A 15,073-nucleotide genomic window follows, 5' to 3' on the forward strand; every position below is an offset into this window, starting at 1 on the left:
GAGGGAAAAGAGAACATGAGCAAAATACCTGCAGTCATAACATTTGAATACAAGTTTGTTTTACATAACAATGACGGTGAATATTCAGATAGCAGTCAATTAGACTCTGGAGTTAGTCTATAAGCCATGTTCCATTTGATTTATTGACAAAGTACAGGTTACAAGATTTAGGATTTAGGATTGAGGCCGCCGACGTCACTTGACCCAACACAAACGCACGCGCGTACACGCCGCTGTGCTGTGCAGCCTCTGCTCAGTTGCTCTCTCCTCTGCGACGGTGTTACGTATGTCTAGTGTGTGATGACTGGCACCCACATCCAGCCCGCGGTTTGAAGGATATCTCCTGGAAGGAACGTCTTTTTGAGGTCCTATGGGAGTTCTGACAGCCGCAGTTTGTCTGTTGGCAGCCGTGGGAGGTCAGTGTTGGTCATATTTCGCTGTTTTTCCACTTTGTCGGACACATGTAGCGTGAATTAAAGCTGAAAATGTCTGAATGGTGACTGCATCGTTCCCGTATAAGACCGAGCGTGCTCAATAATAAAATTACCTGTATGTGTCATTTGTTATATGGCTGTCTTTTAGCCACTGAGGCGTTACTACCAGTCTTAAATATTTATATTTTGAGATGGAATGAGATTGGGCTCAAATTCGCCTTTTTGCATTAAGCAGAGAAGAGAAGGACACCATGTGGGCGCTGCTATAAATTCGTCCGAGCGTGTGCAGCCTTTAGTGTTGGTGTGTGTGTATATGGCAAGCCCTCGCAGTATCATTCGATATTTTTGATATCCAACGTATTAGGTCCATGCAGTGGCGGTCCTAACTCGAATTGCACTTTGTGTAGAATCCCTATTTAAGCCGTCCACAACGCCAAAGCTATTACGTACGCACACACAAACACGCACAGAAATTGTGTGGGAATGCTGAATAAAATTATGGAAACGTGGAATGACATTAAAAGATATGGAATTATGTGGAATGATTTGAAATGATTATTGAATAGATGTGGAATGACATTGGAAAGATGGAATGATATTGAATGATCTTACTCAGAATCATTTTTATTTGCCAAATGTGTAAACGCATGTGAGGAATTTGGCTCTCGTAGTTTGAGCTACACTGGTATAAAAACAAAGAACAATAAAAAATACTGGTATATAAAAAAAAAGATGTGGAATGGTGTTGGTGAAATATGTGAACTCAATGGTGAAAATAATTTATTTCAACAATTTCATCACCAAACCTCATTCATTTGGCTTGTGTTATATGCATTTAGGAAAAACAATTTTACAGACACGACATGTCATTAAACAATAGAAAACAATTTCATGTCAGTTTTTTTTTTTTTTGGTCATCTTATTTTGAGGAACATTGCAACAACCGCTCCGGTTTCCTCCCACGTTCCAAAAACATGCATGGCGGGCTGATTGAACACACGAAATTGTCCCTAGGTGTGTGTGTGAGCGCGCATGGTTGTTCATCTCTGTGTGCCCTGCGATTGGCTGGCAACCGGTTCAGGGTGTCCCCCACCTACTGCCCGATGACGGCTGGGATAGGCTCCAGCTCCCCCCGCGACCCTAGTGTGGATTAAGCGGTTCGGAAAATGGATGGATTGCAACCATTTTAGAAAAATGTTAGTTTTATCAAAAATGAAATAAAGACAACCTTTGTGACTAAACATAATTACAGTAATCCCTCATTTTCTGTAATTAATGGGAACCAGAACCCCCCCGAAAGGTGAAAAACCGCAAAGTAGGATTTACCCCTCTCTAAGAATTTTCGTTTTGTGTATGTGGGTACCAGCATGTTGAAAATTTATAAAGAGTTTTATTGCATATTTGAGACAGGGCAGGACAGTGGTCAACTAGTTAACGCGTCAGCCTCAGTGTGCGGAGGGGCAGGGTTTGATTCCGGCCTTACTGTGTGCAGTTTGCATGTTCTCCCCGGGCCTGCGTGGGTTTTCTCCGGGTACTCGGGTTTCCTCCCACATCCCAAAAACATGCATGGCGGGCTGATTGAACACACGAAATTGTCCCTAGGTGTGTGTGTGTGAGCGCGCATGGTTGTTCATCTCTGTGTGCCCTGCGATTGGCTGGCAACCGGTTCAGGGTGTCCCCCACCTACTGCCCGATGACGGCTGGGATAGGCTCCAGCTCCCCCCGCGACCCTAGTGTGGATTAAGCGGTTCGGAAAATGGATGGATTGCAACAACCAAAACCCCCAGCCATGCCGCCCTGTGCAGCAAGACATACTGCTCATGTCAGAAACCGCCTGCAGGTCCATAAACTCTCTTTGTCCTCACGAGCAAGACATTTGTCAGAGACTAAATCAATGCAGAACATATTTCGAGCCTTACACTAGAGAATGCAAGTGCTTCTCCTAATGCACTAAATTGACTCACTAGTGAAGACAAAGAGGGCACTAGTAGTTCATGGACCTTAAAATGGGTATCAAGGATTTTGGGATAAGTGCTCAAATGTCTTTTCCCAGTGGGACAAATCCTGCTCCTGGGAGAACAAGCTGACATGGCTGGTACCAACTAGGGAACATTGGTACCAGCCGTTGGCAACTGTTTGCAGGTTTATGCTTTTGTTGCAGTGTGTCACAAGGTAGCAATCATCGACTGGCGACCAATCCATGGTGTACCCCGCCTCTTGCCCAAAGTCATCTGGGATAGGCTTTCTGATTAATTAATGTTAATGTATATCACATAGTTCTTATAGTGCTGCTTTTGTTATAATTAATTTAATGTGTGTCAGACTTATTGATCTTTCCACCTTGTTAGATTTTCTAACAGCCTAGGGTGTGTGAGTGTCATTTGCATATTTTTTCCTCTTTTGCCTCTGGGATTTTGCCCATATGAACTTTAACCAAAGCTTATTGAAATCAATCAAGGCCAAAATTACGGCATAGTCGACAAGATGAACCTGTCTTTTCTGATTCAGAAATTGGAAAATAATTCTGCTGATATTTTCCTTTTCTGATCTGTGTTGAGAAAGTCAAAACACATTACGTCCAACCATCTACAGCATCGACTGACATTTAGCTTGGAGGGTAGTGCTGCACTGCTTAGGTTACCTTTAATGATATAATGGCAGAAAGGGATTGGAGACAGATTTAGCCTCAGATGGAAACTACCTGCAGGCTTGTGCCTCTGGGGACAGTGTTTGCGCTTGTGTGTTATTGTGACTGTGTGAGCATGAGAGAGATGTAAGCTTCTTTGCTCTGCCACTTCACCAAGGGAACAGTGATTAGTTGGTAACAAGTCCTCCCTCACTGACAGCATCACACTCTGCTTGTTTTTTTGTTTTTCTTTATTAGTTTGCCATTGTGACAGAAATATAAAATATGATTACTCTAATTGTCTTTTTTTTTTTTTGGCTCCAGTGGGGTGTCGGCCAGTAATCTCACCACTCAATGATGCAAAGGTCAGAGTTGAGTCTATTTTTATATTCTTTTTCTCCTCTGTGATATTTACTGAATCTTCCTTATTTACTCCACTGACATTTTTTTTTTTTTTGTGAAGGTTGAATGTATCATTCAAGAAACTCTGAATGGGGATGGGTCGCAACATGAGTGTGACCCTCAGCTAGCAGGTGATATCTGTAATTGACATTCACATAGTCTGTGATCAAATATCCAGATACAGTCATACCTCGGTTTTCGACCATAATCCGTTCCAGAAGGCTGTTCGAAAACCGATTTGTTCGAAAACCGAAACCACGCTCTTTTTCAAAAAAAAATCTTTATTGAACACGTCTGCTCACCATGGAACGCTAAACGAGGAAGCGTCACTTCCTCATCTAGCCAAGGAAGCTTCACTTCCTCGTGTAAGGAAGGCGAGAGGAGTCAAGTGACGCATTCAAGTGTGCTCAGTTTGTTCGAGAACCGAAATTCGGTCGTCATCCGAGGCATAAAAAAACTAGAAATTTTTGGTCGAAAAAAACCGATTTGGTCGAGAACAGAGACGTTCGAAAACCGAGGTTTGACTGTACTATATGATATTCACTCTGCTATATTATCATTATTGTCATTTCTTCATGCTTTTGTCTGTAAGCAACATTTGACATCCTCAATAGCCATACAAGTATCGTACATTAAAATAATTAAATACCATTTAAATGCTCTAAATGATCAATGAGGAGGACATTTTTCTTGTTTGACAGATACACCTTTTGCATCTCACGATTGAACAAACGGTAACCCATGTGTCAAATGAAATTAACCCTTGAAACAACAACGAGCTTTATGTATAGGAATAGTTGTTACGATTGTATTTAATATTGTGTTCTGTTGTATTATTGTTATTTTATGTTAAATGTTCTGCAAAGCGCTTTGCTACAGCTGTAGCTGTTGTGAAAGTGTGATATAAATTAAGATGTATTGTAATAATTTTCTGCGTGCCAGTTTTTTCCTATTTAGGGTCGCCCTTAAACTGTAATCGACTACTAATATCGTGTGTTGAACTAAACGATTGCACAACGCTCATAACCTCAAATCCCTTTATGTCGGCGCCAGCCTACATGAGCATGCCCTGCATTTGAATTTTGAGGTTGCACTGACATGATTTGCTGGTGGCAACTTAGTTTCGTGATGCTGTTGTCTGTCTTTGATTTGATGATGTGAAATGTCTACTTTTCTGCAGCGGAACTTGATGAAGTACAAAGACACCAGGATCTTCTCGGGGAGCTGCAGAGGCTGGCTGATGAAGGTACGCAGTGATTCTCTCATTCCTATTATTTGTCCTTTCTCAACAAAATATGCAGTAAAATCCCCACTTATTGCAGGGAATATGTTCCTGACCCATCCCCGGTGTAAAGACCATATAAAAAGACACTTTTCATCATTTTACCTCCTCCACACACTTTAAACACATTTAAACATGTTAAAACACCCGTTAACTTATTAAAGCACACTTTTCCAGTGTTCCTTAGCACTTGTTCTCACTCCTTTGCTGTCAAGAAACGGGAGACTATTGTAGAACATCACTTTGAGGGAATGAAAAGAAGGCTCTTTCACAATTAGGGGGCAAAGCGTCTTTGCTTCAAGCTATTTGTCACTCCTGGCTGAAGTTTAATGTCTCATCAAATATAATGTGAATTGCCATGGACGGGCTATCGGACATGAACATAAATGTCACGGTAACTGTAAATTTTCAAATCACTGCTATTTTTGCACACACGGAGCAGTAACACATACAAACGGAGCCTACAAAATGACACACAGGCATTTTTTTCTCTCTGCTCAATGGGAGCAATGACTGTTACTGCAGCGTAGTTGGGAAGCGTCTAAGGTCCATATCAGGATGCTGCAGCTCACTGTGGTAAAAAACTGAAAGCGCACATATTCAGCCTTGCCTGTATATAGTAAAAATCCAGAAAAAAACAAATCGCTTAAAAATCAGCGATTGAGCATAGGGCACCAAAGATTAATAACCATGATATAGCGGGGGTTCACTATCATGATATTTCTCCAGCTATTGTGTACAAATTGAAATGAGGTATGTTGTTGCTGACCATTGCAGAGAGAGAGCGGTATGAGTATAACCTAGCTGATGAAGAGGGTGATTTGGAGTCGAAGGATGACGACAGCGATGCGACCAAAACAACAGTGGAAGACGATCCCAAGAAGAGGGAGATGAATGAGCCAAAGATCGATGATACAGGGATCCACGATGACGAGGAGAGAGCTAAGGAGCTCGAGGAGCTGCTAGCTGAAGAGATCAGCAAGAAGGAAAAGGAGGAGAGGAATGATGACGAGCTCAAAGAGCTGCTGAGAGAGTTGAAGAAAAAGCGTTACGAGATGAAGGAAACAGGGAGCCCAAAAAGCCAGTGGTCAGAAAATGGTCAGGAGGAGGATGACACTAAGCAAAAGGCGGCAAGAGACAAAGAGGAAGCTCAGCAGGAGAGTGTTGACGATCACAGGAAGGATGAGTTAGAGCTGAGTGTGGAGAAGGAAAAGGTGGAGAAGGAGCTGAAGGAGCTGACGCGCAAGAATAGGCCAGAGGAGGAGAGTGCAAGAAAGGAGAAACGGGAGGAGCTGGACGAGCTGGTTAAGAAGATGCAACGAGTGCAGGACGAGGCGCGAGCACAGGCGGGAGGCAATGGTGCGGACCAGAGCAAGCGCGAGGAGGATGAGGATGATGAAAGAGGAGGTAACAATGGTGGAGGTGAGAATGACGCGAGTAGCAAAGAGGGAGCGGTGGAGGTGAAGGAGCCACAGCAGAAGAGAGTGATGGAGAAAGCCAGCGATGAGGCCACTCGCCAGTTTGAGAGAGAGAGGTTCAAGGACCAGGAAGAGGATGACGATGAGCCACATGGGGAGGATGAGGAAGATGAGGATGAGTACATCAGAGAGGATGAAGATGATGATGAAGGTGGTTTAGACGATGAAGAAGGCGAGGTATGTCAAAGAAACAATATGCTGTTATTTTATCTTAAAATTAACGTCATAATCATTTCCATGGTGGTTCCTGGAGTTAAAAGTCAATCGCCTGGTGACTTTTTTTTGTTTTTTTGCTACATGTTCCGTGCTAAAATGAGTTTTAATGAACACTGCGATTGGCTGGCAACCAGTTCAGGGTGTCCCCCGCCTACTGCCCCAACTCAGCTGGGATGGGCTCCAGCACGCCCGCCACCTTTGTGAGTCCAAGACTTTGTTGCATCGCCACGGTGACTGTGCTAAAGTCAGTCTTTCAAGGTATTTTAGTATGAATCAACTGATAAAGTAATTGATTAGTTATTTCATTGATTGATTGGTTCACTAATAAATTTGTTAATTGATTAAAAAATTATTATTAATTTGTCATGAGGGTGGCCCGGTGGTCCAGTGATTAACACATCGACCTCACAGTGCAGAGGTACCGGGTTCAATCCCAGCTCCAGCCTCCCTGTGTGGAGTTTGCATGTTCTCCCCGGGCCTGCGTGGGTTTTCTCCGGGTACTCCGGTTTCCTCCCACATTCCAAAAACATGCACGGCAGGCTGATTGAACACTCCAAATTGTCCTGAGGGGTGAGTGTGAGCTCGGATGGTTGTTCGTCTATGTGTGCCCTGCGATTGGCTGACAACCAGTTCAGGGTGTGTTCCGCCTACTGCCCGAGGACAGCTGGAATAGGCTCCAGCACCCCCCTTGTGGGGATAAAGCGGATAGGAATATGAAATCAATGAATTTGTCATGATTTACCGTTTTCATTGTGTTTATTGTATGACTGATTTCTCCTACATGTATACACTTTGCATGCAGCAAAGGTTGTTTTAAAGTGTGATATAATTCAGGTGAGTTGAGTTCAGCGAGCAGCTTGATAGTCAACAGTTTATTTCGACAGTTCCATATGCAAAATTGTCATGCGAATGTGCGCAAACGGCTCTCAGGGGGAACTAATTATCTGCGCCACAGAATCACCTTTATTATAATCTTGCCCTAGACGGTGGTCACTGGGGTGGCTGGAGAGCAACCAATGGTCACCCCGTAGCTGCGCCTCTGAGCACACTATCTTCTTGTCAGTTCATTGTCAAGAACTTGATGTTATCCAAAACTGTTTCTTTTAATGTGCTAAATGTTTCCACTCCAAGTGAGGACTTTAACGGGAAACTTTACAGCATAAGTGGGTGCCGTTTTTCTCTCCTTTCCATCTGCAGGAGCTGCTGGAGATCGAAGCCCAGTTACGCAAAGTTGCCGCAGAGCTGAGAGAGCTGCGGAGAGGATAACCACCCACCCACACACACACACACACACACACACACACACACACACACACACACACACACACACACACACACACACACACAGTTGCCCTTGGTTGCATTCTCATTCAAACATTCGGCTCCCCTGATTCCCATTAACAGCCTCGTTGTCTCTTCTTTGGATGCAAAATGATTTTTGCTACTTTCCTACAGTTTTTTTCATCACTGTTAACAAAATGCTAATTTTAGTTCTGGTGCTCAAGGCGCCTCTCTGAATCCATGCTAAGTGGGCTTGTCACCATCACCTGTAAATGTTTAATTGACAAGTGGAATCAGTTGTGAACTGCCACAGATGCAAGCATTCAGCATTTTTATTTTAATGCCATTTTTACCTAGAAACTTTACATCCACACGCCACACAGCATTTTTGGGTGCTGAGTCATTAAAAACAGGCACACAGTGCTTCTTGTCTCAGAAATGACAACAGATTCTCTATAAGCAATGTGAGTGTCTCAATATCTGTTTTGTGCAATTAGCGAGAGCTACATGTAAAGTGTTATGACTGTTATGTATAACTGATATTTCTACCCAAGGGTAAATATTCATTCTTTCAAGAAATAACAATTGCTTCATTAGGCTCGTGTACTGTTAAAATCAGACTGTTTGTGATGAACGAGGGTGACACGAACAAAACACAAATGGATCTTGTACGGCGATACGTATGTCAGGTGTTGCACGTGGCGTGTGGATGTACACGCCGTGTAGGTTGGCGTACAGTCGATGGGAAATGATGTACTTAGAGCTTACAAGGTCTCAACGTGTCACTTGAGGTTCAGGACAGCTTTGCACTCTTAATAAGCCAAGGACGAGGCAGGGACGAGGAAGACACTAAAGCCATTTTCTTGTCTTTTGGAACACTAACGCTGAAAATAACCGCTGGACTGTAATCGCTCGGTGGTGTGGCACCACGTTTGCAGTGGTTGCTGTCTTTTTTTTTTTTTTGTGCTCGTGTAAATGTCATTGCGCCAAGGTCATACAAAGTAAAAAGCAAAAGCGCCCCCAAGAGGGTGTTGGTGGTCTTTTTTTTTTTTTTTTGTGCTCGTGTAAATGTCATTGCGCCAAGGTCATACAAAGTAAAAAGCAAAAGCGCCCCCAAGAGGTCACTGCGTCAAATTGCACATGGTACACCTTTAACAGGGTTAGCAAGCAACTCAGTTAACTGCAATAATGCAATATTCACTGCGGCACACATGAATGCAATAATGAATATTAAACGAGTAAGACAATACATACAACAGGTATTTTAATACGCCATTAAAGTGCACATATAGTAGTCATTTATTAAATATGTTCTCTCTTTTTTTGTTCTCTATACAGCCAAGAATTGCAATCGGATGTGAACACATAAATAATCGTTAACACTAAAAATATTAGTACGACCCTTTCCAAAGATGATTGCTCGTTTCATAATTGAACAACGGTTACTGTACTTTAAAGTTGTTTCTTGTACATATGTGTAAGATGTATCAACCAGCAAGGTAGATGAAGAGATACGTCTGGAGGAGAATGATATTGAGGACATTTCAAAACCATTTAAAAATACTGTAGTAACAATATTTGTAATATTACTGGCCAATATAATGCTGTATTTTGTGCCTGCTTTGTCTTCGATGCTACTCATTAATCAATAAAAGTATATGAAACACGTTTTCTGCCAATTGTTTCTGGTGTCATTAGAGTAACGGCACACGAAATAAAAACGGAGTCAATTCAGATGTTTTTATTTGAATGAAATGACTGATTGTTGAATTACATCGTGTCTCTTCCCATAGTGGAAGTTGCCCCTTGGTGTTTGGTCATTTGGTCAGGAGAGCCAGCAGAAGAAGCTTGTTTGTCCAACACTGACTCAATGAGGGTGAGCAGAGAAGAGAAAAACTGGGGCACACCATCATAACCTGACAGAAGACAAGAACACTTTGGACTATCTGGCTGTGTCGTGTGTGTGTGTGTGTGTGTGTGTGTGTGGTCATAACCTGACAGAAGAACAAGAACACTTTGGACTATCTGGCTGTGCGTGTGCGTGTGTGTGTGTGTGTGTGTGTGTGTGTGTGTGTGTGTGTGTGTGTGTGTGTGTGTGTGTGTGTGTGAGTGAGAATAGCTGTGTTCACCTGGAAAAACGTTGATATCAATGACAGTGAGGGTGTATGTCTGTGTATTGATGATGACATCCACTCCAAACAGGGCCATGCCCAGCTGAACCCGTAGCTCTCGGACCAGTGCGGCAACAGCCTCCGTGCTGGGAGGAGGCAGGCAAGGTATTTGTTCATCCATCTTGGGGAAGGGAGACACGTTTTCAGTGAGTTTGAGATGGGTGTTCTTTTTCACAAAAATTGCAAATTGTTGGTTGATCCCAATCCAGTTTGAAAATCAGGAATTACCACTTCACAAATCGCACCTCTTTCACTGAGTTTTTAATTGATGATTATTGGTTTAAAAAAAAAAACCTGAAGGATCCTTAGAACTTTTCATTGAAAAATATCATTCAATACTCACAGCTGTGAGATCAGAACTTGACTCTGGTTTGGATACTTGCTGACTGTTAAAGAAGATGGTCTTTCTGTCTGCAGGCAGAGACAAACCACAGCTGCAGTGTGTACAGCAGGGGTGTCAAACTCATTTTTGTCGCGGGCCACATTGTAGTTATGGTTTCCCTTGGAGGGCCGTTATGAATTTCGGGAAACCACATAAATGTTTAATCCGCTCCACATATTACATACACAGCGCACAACAAATGGATGAATAACTAGTTTTCAAATCAGAAGTCAAGAATAGTGACTGTTGTAGTGGATTACATATGACAATTTGACATTTTGGTTCAGACTTCAGCAAGCATCATGAAACTTGACATGCTTGATTTGCCTTCGCGGGCCACACAAAATGTGTGGCGGGCCAGATCTGGCCCCCGGCCCTTGACTTTGACACCTGTGGTGTACAGTGAACAAACAAAACAGAAAATGAGAAAAGAAATGAGCTAGCATTAGCAGATCAGTAGAATAGGATATTGGTTTAGGGTAGGGAGAATTAATCATTGAATGAGACCGTGGATAGAAAAGTGAAAGACAGGAAGGGGACTTATTGCATTTTTTGACTGACCACATGGCCCGGTGGGGAAGTTCTTGAGTGAGGGCCTCTCCACACAGAAGTGTCTTTCTCCGACTACAAACACCTTGTGCAGCACGGCTCCGTGGTTGACAAAGCTCTGAAGAACGCATGGAGGCTGGATCTCCGACAGACTTGCCTCACTGAAGATCAGCGACATCTATGCACCCAGCAAATGGACGACGACGCACGATGACTGACAAAAGGCAGAAGGTGTGCAAACAAAAACACCCTGACTGCACTTACCTCATGGGAAAGAGAACCGTGGGCTACTCTCGTTTTACAAACTGTCCAACAGAGAGCAAAATGTTGGATGATGTTAACACAGGAAATCAGAAAGGAAAGTTGACGCACTCGCCTCGATCTGGATTATGACCATAATTAGCTGAGCTTCATCCTGCTTTTGTCTTTCCAATACGTATTTTTGATTTGATTGGATTGATTCTGTCCCGATATTTATGTTCATAAACTTGTCTCATAAACTTGTACTACTATGCAGATGCGTGTCAGTGACAATTGTTTTTTTTTTTTTTTCTTTTCACCTGAGACACAAATGAAACCAACAACGTTGCTCGCTTGCGGGTCATTTTAAAGCTCGTGGTTTATCAAATACAACAAAAACCAGTGAGCATCTAAAAGGCTTCTGAGAGCGAGGTAGAAAACTGACTGAGAGGGAAGCTCAGGTTCTGAGTCATCACTTTCTGCTGAACGGAAGGCATATCGCTTGCACTGTGGACCTCGAGGTATGGAGGACTGCAAATGTGCCAGTCTGTCAAACAAAACAGATGAAAACACAACAGAAGGCTTCACATCAACAATCCGGTGTTTACGGTACTGCTGAAATAGTTTTATGACGAAACATGAGACCTCGGAGTGAATTGTGCAGCTTGCTCATGATCCGGTAAGAGGTAAAGCGGTCTAGAATTTGGGTCATGGCAGGCAGGGGATCCAGAAGAACTATCTTGCTGTGTGCTGACACATAGCTCTGGAACATAACACGGGAGCACATTTTGCTTTCACATCCAGCAGGCTAAACGCAAAAGCTAAATTGCTGATTGTTTGTCTCCATAATCAATACTTGAAAGTCATACAAATTGCCTCCAAGTTCACCCCACATTTCATGTCTCTTCCCTGAAGCCGGTTCTCCTCTAGCTAACGCCTCCACCACTGGTTATTGACGGTCACCCCGCCTACACTGTCCGCAATATTATGGATCTACATCACAGCGGTCCCCGTTTTCGGTATTTAGTTGACTGGAAGGGCTACGGCCCCAAGGAACATTCCTGGGTCTCTAGGTCCCCATTCCTCAGCCTTCTGAAGTGAGGGTAGTGACTGTTGTAACTGTGATGGAGTTTGGCTCTTTGTGTCCTTTATTTGGTCACACAGGGCTGGGCTTGCTTTTCTCTATACAAGCTTGAGTTACTGAGTTTGTCAGAACGTTAAGCCTTCTATGCCCTGCTGCTTCCAGCCCCGCTCTCTGTTTTTTACTTTGAATTTCCACATCTACTTTCACTTTGCCATTTTCGTCTCCTTATCCTACCGTGACAGACTGTAGATGATGAAATCAGTGAATTCCTTTTCATTTGTACATTGAGATTTTTTTTTCTTCCAATGTTGAACTCCCTCTATTTATTTATACAGCTGTCTACAAAGTCGAGAACCTCGCCCCATCCTTGGTCATGAACAATTGAGCCTTTTGGAATGCTCCTTTTATACCCAATCATGACACTCACCTGTTTCCAGTTCATCTGTTTAGCTGTGGAATGTTCCAAATACTTGCTTTTAATATTGTGGCCATTATGTGTCTGGTAATGTAGAATGACTGATGAGGCTCTATTGCACATTGCATATTTGTTTTAACATTTAAACCAAACATGTGGTGCATTGTGGTTCTTTTTAGGTCCACCTGGAAGTCGACCAGGAGCTGCTTTGATTGTTTGTCATGCTCCGCCTCTACGATGACATCGGACAGCTTATGAACTATGACATCGAAGGGTCCTTGGGGCTCAAGTGGCTGAGTAAAATCAATCTGGAGAAGAAAAAGAAAACATTTGATTGTCTCTTTGTCCTTTATCTTGAATCTGCCCTCTTTCCACCTTACAGTAGCCTTGTCACAGGACATTGGCTTTATTGCATGGGCACACACGCATACACACAAACACACACACACACACACACACACACGTTAGGTAAATAAAATGAGAAAACGCCACAAACACTGCTAATGCTGCTTACAGGCTAACAGTTTTGTACCACAATTAAAGGGCCTTTTTTTTCATGACGCCTTCTCAAGGAAAATGCACAAGAAAGCTAACGGGAGGTGGTTGCAGATGGCTGTGACATGGATTACTAAAGTTGCAGACATCTGTATATGACACCTGTGGCTATACGTGCACACTGAAGTGGACTATTTAACCTTAACACAGTGCAACACAATCTGGAATGCATGTGCTTTGAAAATCACGCAGAGAAAGACAAATCTACCCATCTATACATGCATGCAACCCCTAAACACACACACAAACACACCCACACACACACACACACACACACTACCAAGGAAAATAGATGCAGACAATATGGAAATCCTGCATTCGCCACCAATCTTCAGTGGTGGGAAATTATGCCCCCCCCCCCTCCTCTTTACATAAGACTAAAACAATTACCTCCACCACCTCCACTCCATGGTCCCTGGATGAACGAAATGAATCGATTTAAATTCTATTCAAGAGTAACATTATTGTGATACAAAGAACCGTCATTGGTCCTCAAAATTGAATACTTTATATCCTTTCATTAATTCAGTAACTAATGACATTTTGCTCAGTCTCTGCGCTGAGTGGACCAACTTTGTGACCCAAATTTGACTCCAATTTGAATTAACAATAATCTAATGTGATTATGATTTAAAAAAAAAACATTAGCCATGAAACTTACGCACAGAACTCCGCAAAGCCATCCAGATTCATCCTGCGGCGTTTCTTATCACTGAGACAGAAGCCCACTCTGCAGCGTGACATTTGGCGTCCTTCTCTTGTGACCTTCTGATGAACAGTTAGGTTGGAGTGTCCACGCTCTTGTCCGTAACCACCACCCCACTGGCTCCACACTCTCACGCTCCCACCCACTACATCTCAAAAGAAGATTTCCTCAACTCTACTTTACAATCCTAAAATATCTTGTAATAATTTGGCAGGCAGAATGACAAACAAAGAAAAAGTGTTTTTTTTTGTGGTCGTTTGACTTTACCTCTTCATCTGGTGCCTCTTTGTATTTGGTCAAGATCAGCACGGTGCAGTAGTCTGAGGTTCAGGATTCAAATCTGAACGCCGGTCAATGTATGGACTTTACTTGTTCTCTTCGTTCTTCAGCAGGTTTTCTCCTCCCGTATTCCCAAAACATGCATTTTGGAAGACTCAGAATTGTCCACATGTGGAAATGTGATGTATCCCACTTCAACCTAGACCAATCAACCTGGATTTATGCTTCAGCTCACCACGACACTAATAACAATAAATTGGACAGGAAATTAATGAATGTTTAGTCATGAAAGGAGAGTATAAAGCGCCATCATGCATTCACGACACAGCCAGTGGTGGGAAGCAAGCGAATAAGTACAAATACTTCATCACTGGATGTAAACAATTTTTTAACTTACCAGACATCTGCTTTATATGAGTACCGGATATTTATTTTTCTGATGACTTTTTGCTCTCTACCTTTAGCTAGCGCTTTATAAATAAATAAATACATACATGTTTGCATTCTTTGTGCCGGGTTATCAATTTGCTATTGTATATACAGTACCATAATTGACAGTAAATATTCTTTTTAACTTTTATCAGGCAGTTCTTTTTTACCTTTTGTTGAGCAAAGAACTCACATCCGTATTTCTACTCTTACCAGTGTTTTTTTAATAGAAGTATTTATTCTTCTACATCCACTTCGAGTGTGTACTTTTGCCACCGCTGAATTTTTGAAGAATTGACAAAAATCGCATATTCAGTTTAGATTCATCTCTCCTTTTATTATTTAGAATTTTATCTGTGGTTTTATTATTCTTGTTTTGGTTGTAAAGTGTCCTTGAGTGTCTTGAAAGGCGCTTATAAATGAAATGTATTATTATTATTATCAAAACTCTTTTTAAGTCACACCAGCGTTTCTTTCGTTGAACAGGAGATGGCGCTAATGAGACATTTACCTCAAGTATAATCATGCCCTGTCCGGCTGAGCG

General features: G+C 42.4%; 2 protein-coding genes across 5 annotated transcripts; one reads left to right on the forward strand and one right to left on the reverse strand.

The window, feature by feature from the left end:
• Positions 1 to 269: 269 nt before the first annotated feature.
• On the forward strand, positions 270 to 7,825 carry LOC109510863 (DNA ligase 1). Its single transcript, XM_019861530.1, has 6 exons — positions 270 to 416; positions 3,385 to 3,425; positions 3,524 to 3,593; positions 4,643 to 4,708; positions 5,522 to 6,399; positions 7,636 to 7,825. The coding sequence occupies exons 1-6, from the start codon at positions 371 to 373 to the stop codon at positions 7,702 to 7,704; spliced, it is 1,170 nt and encodes a 389-aa protein (XP_019717089.1). The 5' UTR covers positions 270 to 370; the 3' UTR covers positions 7,705 to 7,825.
• Positions 7,826 to 8,765: 940 nt separating this feature from the next.
• LOC109510866 (inositol-tetrakisphosphate 1-kinase-like) lies at positions 8,766 to 14,016 on the reverse strand. Of its 4 annotated transcripts, none has more exons than XM_019861535.1 (10): positions 13,777 to 14,016; positions 13,506 to 13,530; positions 12,746 to 12,868; positions 11,707 to 11,824; positions 11,507 to 11,608; positions 11,086 to 11,126; positions 10,834 to 10,999; positions 10,234 to 10,297; positions 9,849 to 10,011; positions 8,766 to 9,635 (listed from the first exon to the last, which is right to left on the reverse strand). In XM_019861535.1, exons 1-10 carry the CDS (start codon positions 13,857 to 13,859, stop codon positions 9,537 to 9,539), a joined length of 984 nt encoding a protein of 327 aa, XP_019717094.1. In that variant the 5' UTR covers positions 13,860 to 14,016; the 3' UTR covers positions 8,766 to 9,536. The 4 variants fall into 4 exon arrangements, with proteins under 4 accessions (XP_019717094.1, XP_019717093.1, XP_019717097.1 ...); XM_019861534.1 differs by having other exon boundaries at positions 10,234 to 10,301; positions 13,777 to 14,015; XM_019861538.1 differs by having other exon boundaries at positions 10,234 to 10,301; positions 12,573 to 12,868; positions 13,781 to 13,869.
• Between the last annotated feature and the right edge of the window lie 1,057 nt (positions 14,017 to 15,073).

This window comes from Hippocampus comes, unplaced genomic scaffold, assembly GCF_001891065.2.
Source record: "Hippocampus comes isolate QL1 unplaced genomic scaffold, H_comes_QL1_v1.1 scaffold122, whole genome shotgun sequence".
NCBI lineage: Eukaryota > Metazoa > Chordata > Actinopteri > Syngnathiformes > Syngnathidae > Hippocampus > Hippocampus comes.